Source organism: Tripterygium wilfordii, chromosome 1 (assembly GCF_013401445.1).
Source record: "Tripterygium wilfordii isolate XIE 37 chromosome 1, ASM1340144v1, whole genome shotgun sequence".
NCBI classification, from domain to species: Eukaryota; Viridiplantae; Streptophyta; class Magnoliopsida; order Celastrales; family Celastraceae; genus Tripterygium; species Tripterygium wilfordii.
The window spans coordinates 2991418-3004918 of record NC_052232.1 but is presented as its reverse complement, the minus strand read 5'-3'; the positions used below and the strand labels follow the sequence as shown (position 1 = coordinate 3004918).

Sequence of the window (13501 nt, the reverse complement as noted above, 5' to 3'; positions counted from 1 at the left end):
ATTGCTTGACAAATGAAGATACAGAGATTATAAGTACAAGAAGTCATAACGGCTATTGCCTACAAGCTAGTTCTGAAATTGTACAGAGACAGGACAGTCTCTGACCAACTAGCCGTTGGGAGAAGACTTACAAGGAAGACGAAATACAGAGATTAGCTAGGCCTAACAGGAAGTTACTATTATGGGCCCTAGTTACATAGTTCTATTTGGGCCTTGTTTTCTTGATAGAATTGTGTGGGCCGAAGTGTGATATATCCTCTTTAAAGGTCACCCATTTTAGGATCCACTTTCGGGAGTGAAGTCATAGAGGATTCAAGTTGACCCGAGAAGCTAAATTGCCCGATCGTTTCAAGATCTCCATCACCGTTGATCTTCACATGGTACGGAAGATCATCCTCTGATAAAGCCAATAATCGACCATTAAAATAAATCAGACCGACATTGGCTAGACCTATACCTCTTGATTCATCAATGAAACCGACTCCACCTCGAGTCACAAACAGCATAAGCCTAGCCAAACCCAGCCACCCATTCAATTCACCGATCAATTTTGGAAACACTTGCCTCCCCAATGCGGCTTGTTGTGCTAGCCGGCTAGTGCGGGTGTATCTACAGCAATAACTGGCTTGATTTCCAGATCCTAACTTAATGGCGTGAATCATACCGTCACCGTCAGATAAGTGGTGCCCACCTGTGGGCTCAAACATAGGATTAGCGCCGTTACGTAAGTAAATGCCATGTAAGCAATCCGATACATGGCCCACCACTTCTAACCCGTGTCGAACCGGACACTCCTGAACTGGAGCGAAGTTGCCTAATAACTGAACTTCCGGGTCGACTGTTTTGGGCAAAATACGTCGTCTCTCTAGGGATACAATGAGTGAGACCTCTATTGGGTCCAGTGCCGAGACTGCAAGCTTTTGGAATAGATTTTGCTGCTTTTCTTGCGAAACTGATATCGAGTCGGGAAATAGAACTGGTTCAATTGTTGGACGTAGCCGCGACTGCGCCTTTGGTGGTGGTGCAATTGTTTTTGCGGGAAGTCTTTGTGTTTCTGTGGAGGGATTGGCATGGATAGGATGACCTGTTACCGTAGATATAGCTTTAGGATTTAGGTTGGTGGCGGTGGTGGTGGAGGTGGAGGTGGATGACAAGTGAAGAGAGGTTCGCATGGTTGAAAAACGATAGATCAGAAATGTAGAGCATGAAGGCCTTTATATAAAAATTAAAAAATAACTACATTAGATGAAATGTTAATTACTATTATTACGAGAAATTACGTGAATTAATCATGTTTGAAAAGTTGACTGTATTTATTATCATGCCATGTAATATGGGATATGAATTTCAAATTTCCAATTAGCTAGCTAAGCCTTATTTGCCTCTGCTTTTCTTTCTATGATTTATGATTTCACATTTCTATAATGAGTTTTTTAGATTCTGGAATCTCTTTTCATGAAATATCGAATTTATTTTCTTTAAGAATAAAATTACAGTGAGTATTGCAATTGTATGAAATCTAATTTGCATTGATTATATTGCCCAATATAAACAATTGGCTAGGATTTCTTTTCGTTTTTGAAATATCGTTAAGAAATATATTTTTCATTGAAATCGAACTTTGAACACATATATGCCTAACCCAACCGATTATCAACCGAGTCACCTCTCATTGATAATTGACTAGGATTTCTAAACTAACAAATGATAATTTATTTCCAAATATTGTTATACAATCAACACATATAAGAGCAAAACCACTAACACACTTGTGGGCCACTGGAGCCGATTGAGTGAAATTGAGAATTCAGAGCATGTATATCTCAGCAATTCAATTAGCAATTAAGTTTTGGTTAATTTCTTCAAAAGCCAAAAGATAGGGAGATCTTGGTGGATACAATCTTAAATGAAAGGAAAAATAAAATACGCGAAAAATATAAAAAATATCCAAAACTCTTAAAAAGTCAATTTGAGATCCTAAACGGCAGAATTTGACAAAAATAGGGTGGAACTAGTCGCAAATGTCACTAGTCTTGACAATCAAGTCGAATCGAGTCGTTGATGAGGTATTACCACTAGCTTAACCAAGTCGTTTGGTGAAGCGGTGTACCAAAGCGGAACTGCTAGTTGTTAAGCTTTGAACAATGCTTTACCAAACACACAAATAGTCGATTTGTATTCATTGCGGGTGCTTAATATAGTTGTAGTCATTGTAGAGCCTCTCTTGGCTAAGGGGCTTCAGATTCTTTTGATTACCGGGTTTTCCATCCTGCGTCTCTTAGTCCTTGGACGCCGCTTGAACGTTTCTCTCTGACTTTTTTATCATAATCATCTGATAAGTTGACAAGATCGACCTTGATTTTCCTTCGATCATATTTGTGACCATTAATTAGATCGAATCACTTGAGATTGTTGATGATGACTGATATCTCGGTCTGGTGAGTGTGGAAATCTTTGACCAAAGAACGAGTGTTGACCCTGAATAAAAGAACAAACAACATTAGAGATATTGAGATGAAAAGTAAGGACAAAATTAAGAGTTTTTGTTGGAATTCATGTATTCGAGCACGATTGATGGCAGTTCTAATTCATGAAAATTATGTGTATGAACTTAAATCTAAAGAGTTCCATGTAAACAATAAAGTCAAGCATTCACTATATCAAATACATGATAAGTATGAATGGAAAGAAGCTTCATAGTTTGTTGCTTGACATATGGATTAACATAGCAGAAAAGTGTTGTCAAAGAGAAATTAGCTCGAGCGACTCCAAAAGTCGCTTGAATGAGAAAATAGAAGCGATTTCAGGATGTTAGCCGCTTGAGTGATTCCAATAGTCACTTGAGGGACAACAGAAGATAGGAATTGTTATATCACCTAGAGAGCAAGCCGCTTGAGCGACTTTGTCAACAAACGCACCTTTTGATAATTTTTTGCAATAGACATATCTTTATTCAAACATTATGAATAATAGACATGTTGATTCGTCAACAATCCTATAAATACTTGTTTTTCATGTGCATTTGATATATTAGATATCAAGTAATTTCAAGAGAAACAAAAGTTTTACATATGTGCATCACATTTACATAAGAGGGAATGCTGTCATTATTGTTCCCATCAGAGACAAAAGAATTGATGCTTCATTTCTTGTGTAGGAGAGATCATTTTATCTTGAGAGATTCTTGTTCGATTATCATAAGCAACAATGAAGGACAAATCAATCTTAAGGAGACAGTGTTCAACATTGAACTTGATCAATTACATATACTCGATTCTATTTCCTACAAATAGGTTCTATTTCTATACTATTATTGTTTGGATTTCACTTTCATTTTTATGTTATTAGTGTGTTAAGTAAAATCATTATATTTCGTAGGCAACATTATGGAAAAGATTTACAACAATTTTGATACAAAATATTTATGGATTTTGAAGAGAAGCCATCTTTGATTTGATTGATTGAGCTTTTCCTCTACTCAACAGAAGAAAATTATTATATAGTAACAATTTCTATACTAGAAACAAAGGCATTTTTCAAAGGTTAAATTTGTTATTACTACCATCTTACAAAAATTTAATTACGATAATTAATACTTAAATTAACCAAAATATCAATTAAGGTAAGTTGTAAATTCTTATCTAGGATTTAAGTAAGAGAAATTTTATTTGCACACCACAAAAATACTAACTTCATCATTTTTAAATTTTTAAATTTTACATAAATATCCTTGTTTAGAATGATATATTAACCCTTAAACTAAAAATAAAAATAAATTTATATTTACATATTAAATTAGAAAGTACTAAGTCTACACCACATATCTCAAAAACAAAGTAGAGTTTACACGTCAAGAAACTTTGCAAAAATATATCAATTTCATTGAAAAAATCGTAGAAGATGGAAGATAACGAGCCATAGAAGGATTATAAGAATAAATATCAACTACAACATCTTGCAAACAACATTGTCGGCAATGAAAAGAATGGTCATGGGGAAGAGGTAAGTTTTTTAGGGTTTTTTTTTTAAGTTTTCTATGCAATCTACAAACACCCACCGTTTTTCTGGAAGAAAAACAACATAGGCTATCATTTTTGTAGAAGAAAAACAACACGACCCTATCTATTTTTGGAGAGAAAATCAGACTTGGTTTACTGATTTTCGTTCCAACAGTTTTTAACACAAAATCAGCATATGGAGTACAATTATGCACACCCAGTAATGCTATGTAACAATTACTTTACTGATCTTGTTCGATTTGAGAAATTTTCAGAAGTAATATACATATTAGAAAGATTTACAAATCACGGGTCATTCATCTACTCAATCTCTAGTTGTTTGACCTAGATATTGGGCATCTTCTTGGTCGAAATTGCAAGTCGACGCTAGTGTGTATAAACGGTGGGAGTTGTTGTCTGGTAAGGTGAAATCGATAGGGGAGGGGAAGGGACAATTGTAGGTTATGGTTAATGTGCGTAAACTTAACAATATTCTCCCTAATATTTTACAAATCAAGGGGATTTTAGTCTATTCATCAAAATTTTATTTGTAAACTAATAAATTTTTGGTGTAAACTTAAAATGTTTTAAAAGTGGTGTAAAGTTAGTATTTTAGTGGTGCGTAAATAAAATTTGAGGTTTTTACCCATAAGGACAAAAAGTAAAAGTTGTATTCCAAAAAGAACAACCTAAAAAAAACTTTAGAAAATTGACAAAGCCTATCAACTTACCAAAATACGCTCCCTCATTCTTTCTTCTTAATCCTCCTTGCGTCACCATATCGAAAGTTGGCCGTCCAGCCATATTTTTGATGAATAAACTACCGAAATGAAGCTCTAGGTCAAACCGATCAAAGCCCAGTCATCATCGACAATCGATTATTACTTGAATCACCGGAAAAGCTTCGTGCAATCATGATCACCATTTGAAAAAGAGCTAGATACGGCCAACACCAAGGACCATCAACACCCCCAATCATCTCCACGGACCAAGGCGCATCACATTTGAGGTTTTATTGCTTTTTCGAACTCTTTTTTTCTTCTAAAATCGGATCTGAATCTGTATATATTATAACTATTTCGGATATATTCTGTACAAGATCTACAAGTCTCATGGTGAGTATGAGTAGATCTAGTTCGAATACAACCAAAATCGGGATTAAAAATCACTAAAAAATGTCATAAAACTCTCGAATAAGCCATGAAGAGCAAAGATGAAACTTCTTGCTGCAGAGACTAAGCTTCCGGTGGAGGTCAGAGATGAATCATGTGCAAGAGGTATGTGCCATGTTTGAGGATGAAGATGAGAGTATTTTAGACAGTAAAACCATATATTTTTAACTTTTTGTTCTTTTTGAAATATTAGTTCAAACTACATGAACTTTATGGAATAACACTTTTAAGAATGTCCTTCTTGAAACAAAACTCTTCAATGAGGGACTAATATTTAATTTTCCTATAAAATTTCTCTTTAAGTAATTATATGAAAGAATCTTGATTTAGGTAAAAAGATCTAAGTTTATGGTAATTAACCAATTAAGATTTTCTGTTTTGATAGAAGATATAGTGGATAGACAAATAATATTGTAATTTGATTTTATTGGAGAGCAAGTACTAAAGATAACACTCATGGGGAGATATAACCAAGCAACTAAATGTGATCCCTACAGATAAATAACCAAGCAATCAATCATGATTATTGTAACAACTCTATAAAGATAAAGCCAAGAGTTACCAAGTCATAACTTATTAGAGATAGTCTTAATCTGTTTTTTAAATTGTTACCGCGATATATTTGTAACTCATACATGAATACCAAGATCGCTTCTGATTCTATCTTTTCACGTGTGTCAAAACTATCTCAATTGTTTATGGTAAGTGTGGCTTGTCCAAATGCTCTCGGCCTGTTTGGATGGCAAATATCTATTTGGAATCATAATTTAATTTAGTAATAATATACACGTCAATATGTTCGGCTTCATATACATATTACTGCATCAAACTGCATGTTCATGATAGGAGTTTTGGTGGGCTGTACATATACTACTGATATATTCTCTCTTTCTACCAGTCTAATAAAGAAAGAAAGACCTGGGGAAATTGGCAAGCCCTTGTCAATTTACTCACCCTCGAAAAGCGAATAATAGTGTTGGAATCGTTTTCCAACCTTTATAGACAACCAAAAAAAAACCAGTACTGACTTGAGACCTGAAACTTGGAAAGCACAATATTTTGGGTGGTGGTGACCATGATGATGGAGAGTAGTAACAGTACAATAGGAGTGTGTATGGCATGGTTTCTTGCGGGTTTTCCAATATTGGTGGGGATGTTGTGGAGTTAAAATTAGGAAGAGAGAGTTTCGCTGGACAATTCTCAGCAGCTTACAACGGCTGTGAGACTAACTTGTATTTATACTCAGTATACAAAAGTAGCCCTAGAGAGGGACCTATTACATATTGACAAGTGTACAAGTGAGACAAGTATAAATAAAACCACAGCCATGTATGGATCTTTGGTATGTGATGCCTCTTGTGCTTCGACGACCTTCCGGTGGACGCGCCAAACTACCACCAGTAATTAAACATGGGCTTGCCTTTCTTCGGAGAGACGTTAACATTTCTATGGTACTTCAAGATTCTTGGTCGACCTGATGAGTTCATCGATTCAAAGCGACACAAGTAAGAATAACAACTCTCACTCGCTCTGAGAAACAACTAGTCTCTTTGTACCATAACATTAATCGTTGCCACAAATTTTGTGATCAGGTACGGTGATGGAGCGGGGATGTATAGGACCCACCTCTTCGGATCACCGTCCATCATAGCATGCTTTGCATCAATTGAGAAATTTATACTTAAATAGGAGGATTTATACTTAAATAAGGGGATGAGGAATTATGTAGTTATAGTGTCGAATAAGCTCAACCAAAAGAAAAATGTGACAGATGTTGATAGAATGAATAAATTGGTGGATAACATTGTTAGCTTGAAGTGTCCTGTAGAGACTATTAAGAAGCAATTCCACTGTATTGGGTGTAATCATCATTCAGATATGTTGGGTTTTGCTAAGGATGTCTTCTTGTGCCGTGCAAAGTACTGGGGCTTAGAAACACTAATGAAGGAACTTGACTAATCTTCAAGGGTTTTGACGATTTAAAAAGCAAGAAGTTGCATGCTAAAGCTGATGAGTTGTTTTACAAGCTTGAACTACGGGAAAATATATCTTTTCTTAATAAGAATCCTAAGAAGGGAATCAAATTTCTTATTAATGCAAATAAGGTTGGTAGCACACCTGAGAAGATGGTGGTTTTTCCGAAAAATGCAATTGGTTTGACCAAACTTTGATTGGTGATTTTCTTGGAGAAAGGGGGAAGTTATCATTAAAAGTAATGCATGCCTATGTGGATTCTTCGTGGTATTGATGATGAAGTAAGTACTAGAAAAGGAGAATTTGGATTGGTTCAGAAAGATGGAGACACCAAGGAATTAGGCAATGAATTGGAAGTCAAGAAAATTAGTTTGGATGCAGGGTTGAAAAGCAAAACCTTTGAGAGGAAAAGCATGACGGATCGAGTTTAACACAAGAGGGGGGTGAATTGTGTCCCCAAATTCCAATTGGAATCCCTTTTTAAATTTAAACAAATTAATGACAATTAACACATAGCACACAAATTTGGACTCTAATGATTATCCTAAGCAATATTCAATCCAATGCAAGATGTGATACAATATAGTGAATGACCAAATATCAAATAATCAAGATTTGCACAAAACAGATTTTCAAACAACACACTGCACACAGATTTTTCAACTCAGGTTTCACCTATCAAATGATGTCGAAATGCAACAAAATTTTATATGCAATGTCACAACACCTTAATAAACACTATATCAAAATTTCAGATTAAAATTCAAAGTTTAAGTAAGTCTGCTAATCTCAGACAGATTAGGGTTTTGAAAATCCTGCAGTTTGAAACAAGTAGTAAATATAAACAAGTAAACAAAGAAATCAACACAGCGATTTATAGTAGTTCGAAGACCCTTCTCCTACGTCTACTACCTAGATTCACCACCTAGGATTTTCCCAACTCCACTAAGGTGTGGTTTTAAGAGACCCACAAAACTCCTTACACCAAGGGTTTCTAAGAACTCCCTCAAACTTCAATGTTTACAATTTCCCCTAACAAAGGGAATTTCTCAATGGGATTTTCAGCCAAGGTTCTCACAGGTTACCTCAAAGGTATTTGGTGTGGAACTCTTAAGATTACAGCAACACTCTCAAAGAAAGGATTTTAAGAACAAGAGAGGTTTAGATTGTAAGTAAACAAAGCCTAAAGGATATAGGAACTTCCCTTTTGCAAAAGCAAGAGTAGTGAGAAGTCCTTGATTGTAGAGGCTTGTATTGGAGAAGATTGTTGTAGCCAATAGCAAGAAAGCTTGATGATTGATGAACTTGATAGCAAGAGGTTTCTCTCAAGGATAATTTTCAATTTGCTTCTCCAAGTTGTATGAAAGGGAAGATCCTCTTTTAAAGGCAATTCTCTCCTATGCTTGCAGCTATTGGATCAAACTTCAAGAGTTGATCTCTACCATCCATTGCAACTCCTAATCTTGGTCATTGATGATTTGAGCAAACAAATCTCCACCATAGAGCATATAGACGTTGCACATGCTCCTCTTTTAAGTCAAAAATTGCAAGCAAGAAAGTTGTCTTATGCACAGCCATTTGATCAATGTATGTCTTCAAATCTTGACCATTCAAACTCTCTTTAATTCTCAACCATGGATGTAGATTGTACTATGTCATCTTGTCCCTTCATTTTGAATCAAAGACTTCAAAAGTGATCCCTTAGTCAAGGATCTTGTTTGATTGCACCAACCTAACTTTCTTGGTAGCACATGTCTTGAGTGAAAATGTCAAACAAGAATATATCACTAATGATAGAGAGGACAAGGTTTGTCCCACATGTTTGAAAAGAGTTGTATCTCCATGAAGACCACAACCAATAGCCTCAATGTTTGATTCATTCAACTTGATTAAGTGCCTTAGTGGAAAGTTGGCAAATATAGGATTTTTCATAGTTTCCTAGAGCTCCAAGCTCATTCTTAGAAACAGGACTTCGACCACTCTTGAACATACTGAATTCTGAGCCATATGAGACCACAATGATGATTAACCTACAAGGAAATAGGAGGTAGAACTCCCCAATTGCATGTAAGCTCAAAGAGCTTCATATAGAGCGCATAGGTTAATTACATTAGAAAAACAACCCAGAAAATTTATATTAATGCATGATAAATCATTTTATATGTATTAGAATGTCCATGTAAAATTTCATAACAATCGGAAATCGTTTGGTCACTCAACCAAGCAATTAGATCACTAATAGTGAAACCGATAAATTCTAAGTGCAAATTCAAAGTCATTTTGCAAACTCAGTGTAAATGACCTTTTCTCTTGAACTTTACTAAATCAAATATGTTCATAGTGATGAAACTAAGATGCACACAAAATTTCATTTAAATCGGAGTTCATTTGGTTCACCACGTTCACAAAGAACACATATGCACAAAATTAGATAAAACCTAGTTTTGGCGGAATTTAAGCATATGACCAAATATATATGTGATGCACTTAATTTCTCATGATTATAGTCCTAGAACATATATTAAACCTTCATGTGCATGTGGTTCAAGTTTCAAGTCATTTGGACCTAAGTTGGTTAAGATATGATAATTGGAAAATTGATGCTCTAACTTAGTCCATATATGTTTGTTTTCAAAACTTAATTTTCAGCACTATCTCAAAAATATATAGTCATTTAAATTCAATTCATATAAATCAAATATTGCTTTAATGTTTCATTATCATTTATAAATGATTTAATATCATCAAAATTAGACATATAGGACCATAGGTCCAACAAAGCATTGGTCCAACTAGAATTAAAATCAGTAAATTGTCTGGAAGTCACATTCAGGAGGTTCTTTGGAAGTTGGTTATGATAGCTAGGAGGGTCAAAAAGATTGAGTTTGAATTCACTTCTACAGCTAAAAAGTTATTATGTGATTTGGTGTTTGGCTTTATTTGCAAATGGGATACTAGGAGGTTGCTATTACAAGGTATCCTTGCTAGTGGTCTTGCACATGTGATTGCAATGGCCTTATCAAGCTTTGTTGCCCAAGGCAGCAACCTTCACTATAATGCAAGCATTGGCATGGAATGTGATTGCAGACGAGCTTTTTGTGTTTCTAGCTTGGCATTCAATAATCGATGCCAACAGAACGAGCTTTCATGGACATACAGAGTACCCAAGGTTTTGCAGATCCAGGGATGTAATTTTCTCAGTCTCTCTTTACCGAGAGTCTGAAGTCCCAGTAGGACGAGTTGTGTTTCTTGAGAAGGTGAGGTTTTATGAAGAAGAGGAGATGGATACTCAAACTGATATAAGGACAGATGCGGAAAAGGAAGTGTTGAGCAAGGTCCAAAGGATTATTTTTGAGCTAAACATTGATAGTGTTAAGAGGGTTATTAATGGGAATGAGTTTGTGATGGTCCTTGGGAATACTCCTTGGAATGCAAGGAGTGCTGAGCTCATGCCTCTGTTGCAGAGGCTGTAAATCAACTTAAAGAACTAGGGAGTCGGTCCTCTTCTGATGGTCAAAGTTGATTGCGAAAGGTACCCCAAGGTGGCATCCATGCTTAACATCATTTCCGTGATAGTAGAATATTTCATTCCTTTGTTGAAGAGGTGGTCGGTGGAATATGCGGGAAGTAGTATATTGTTGTCATCGGTTGTTGCGCTGCTATGGAAAAATTGAGTTTTGGGCGTAATTGCTCTCCCTTGTTTGCACTGTCAGTTGATGATATTTTAGTAGAGCTCATGAATTTTCCTTGTTTATTGGCTGGAATTGGACTCAGCTGTTGCTCCATTGGCAGGATCACAATATAGAGGAAGCATTTTGGGAGAATGTTGAAGCGTTTGTAGTCAGATTCCCTAACTTCCAGCTCTGATTGGTCGTCTCTGGTTTGTGCTATGGATTGTTGTTCATTCTTGTGGATTCCTTGGATTACTATAAATGTTCATTCCTTGTGGACAAGGAAGTTTTTCAAGGGAGGAGTAGTTGATAAGAACCTACTTATCTTACTTAGACAGTTTAATGACGTGACTAGTTTAATAGGTTTAATCACATATAAATACTGGTATTAGCCATGTAACAAGGCAGTTTATGAATGAATGAAAAAAAAGAGTTTCTCTTCAGTGTGTTTCTCTTTGTTCTCTCTCTGTAAAACTTCTTCTTCTTCCACTTTCCATTGCCATTCCTCTTCTTGTTAGGTTTAGGTTTAAAAGGGGTTTATCACAGACTAATCCTGATATTATGTGTCATAACTCATAACTCTCTAGGTTCAGTTCATGGAAAAGCCCATGCCAGGCTTAGAAGCTAAGTACTGAACTTCATCAATCGCCCAAGACACTGCAACATATTGCTCAACAATTGCAGCCAACAATTGTAACAGCTCTCCAATCATGGTCTCAGAAGGGTAAAGTCATAGCAAGTGATGAAACCAAGAAGATCAATCAACAAATTTTCTTTACTTCACATGCATCATCACCAATATATTAGTTTGCATATATATATATATATAGCTAGTGGCCATCTATATATTATGATATATTACAGGTGACGTTCCAAAACATCGGGAAATTGTTTGTAAGCATGGAACCATGACCTCTTCCTGATTCCATAGGTAATTTGTTTGAGGGGATGATCAAAGGGATAAGAGCTCAATGACTTAATTTTCCTGGATCTGCTTTCCATTATGCAACTCAGGTAAACTTGTTAAAAATCCTATGAAGACTAATATTTCACATCGAATTGACATAATCCAACTGAGTGGTATATAAATAAATTTTTAGCACTAGTGATATATAAGTGGTGGGTTTTGTGGACCTAAGAATCAATAGCGCCGGTCCATGAAAAATAAATTCATGCAGGTCTGTAGTCCAGAGCAGACAATATCTTTTGATGCTTTTGGGTTTGGGTTTTCAATAAGGTATCGGAGCAAGGAAAGTGTCAAAACTAATATCCAATATGGGATTGACATAACCCAACCGAGTGGTATATAAATAAGTATTGTCACCTCTCATACACGTGACACGTTTTTTGGGTCGTCGTCCTTGATGTGTTTGGACTTAAATTTCCGATAAATCCCTATCGGGTTAACATATTTGGTATTGGAGCGAAATGTCTCAAGTTCGATTTGATTTCTTTTACAGTGTAGGAGAAAACTTGATGAGATTTTCATGGAAGAGCTAAGGAAGAAGAAGGGATTGATAAATCGAGCGGAAAAGACCAATGATTTAATGGATGGGTTGATGGAAATAAAAGATGAAGAAGGTAACCAATTGAGTGACATAGAGGAGGTACACAACATTGTGAATTTTGTGATTGCTGGATATGAAACTACTTCCCTTGCAATAACATAGGTTGTTTATTGCCTTGCCAAGTACTCTAATGTCCTACAAAAGCTACGGGTACGTATGCCCTTACATACATACATACATACATACATTCGGAAAAAGAACAAGCCTGAGGATTTCACTACAAGTGAAGATGTCTCGAAACTGAAATACAGAAACAAGGTGTATACATATTCTCATAGTTACTACAGACGTTTAACAAGATAACTGTATATTATGTCTTTGAAGCAATTTTATTGGCTAAAGTACGTACGTTTCAATAGGTTGTGGAAGAATCAATAAGAACAACCGTGTCGCATTTCTTTTTCGATTAGCTGCCAAAGAAGTTGAATTTCAAGGTATGATTACTTATATTCTATATATTCGCGCCTACCATAATTGATCGTGTAATTGGGGTATATATATATATATATAAATTGTACAGGCTACAAAATCCCGAAGGACTGGAAAGTACTTGTATAGTTGTATGCCTCTGTTACCTCCATATGAACTTGGTATATTTTGACGATCCTATGTGCTTAACCCAGATAGATGGGATGTAAGTATGAATTATCGAAATCATTACAACCAACATATATACATACAGTGACAAATATGTTTTAGCTAATGATCAAGTGTGCAAAATTTTGAGGTTTATTAGGACCCAGCAAAGGCAGGGACATTCTTGTTATTCGAACTGGGGACCTAAACTCTGCGTCTCTACCCCGGAAACACACTTGCTCGAATGTCAATCGCAATTTTCCTTCATCATCTTTCGATCGGTTACAAGTACGTAAACCAACTTAATTGTGTTTTATAATGTTAAATTAAATGTTTTGATTATACAAGCACTAATTTGATCTCATTATTGGCTAATTCAACAAATATCATGTGGGAACTAGTCAATCCTAATGCAAGCATAATTTATCTACCACATTCAAAACCAATGGATGGAGTGGAGATTGCGATCTCTAAAATCTAACAATTGTTTGTGTCATAATTTCACTTTCATGTACCGTAATTTCAATAAGAGGCCGGATTAA

General features: G+C 35.6%; 1 protein-coding gene and 1 pseudogene across 1 annotated transcript; one reads left to right on the top strand and one right to left on the bottom strand.

Moving 5' to 3' along the window:
* Positions 1–260: 260 nt before the first annotated feature.
* LOC119995378 (9-cis-epoxycarotenoid dioxygenase NCED6, chloroplastic-like) lies at positions 261–1172 on the bottom strand. Its single transcript, XM_038841861.1, has one exon. The coding sequence runs from the start codon at positions 1170–1172 to the stop codon at positions 261–263; it is 912 nt and encodes a 303-aa protein (XP_038697789.1).
* Positions 1173–6501: 5329 nt separating this feature from the next.
* On the top strand, positions 6502–13440 carry LOC119995370 (annotated as a pseudogene).
* The last annotated feature ends 61 nt before the right edge of the window (positions 13441–13501 follow it).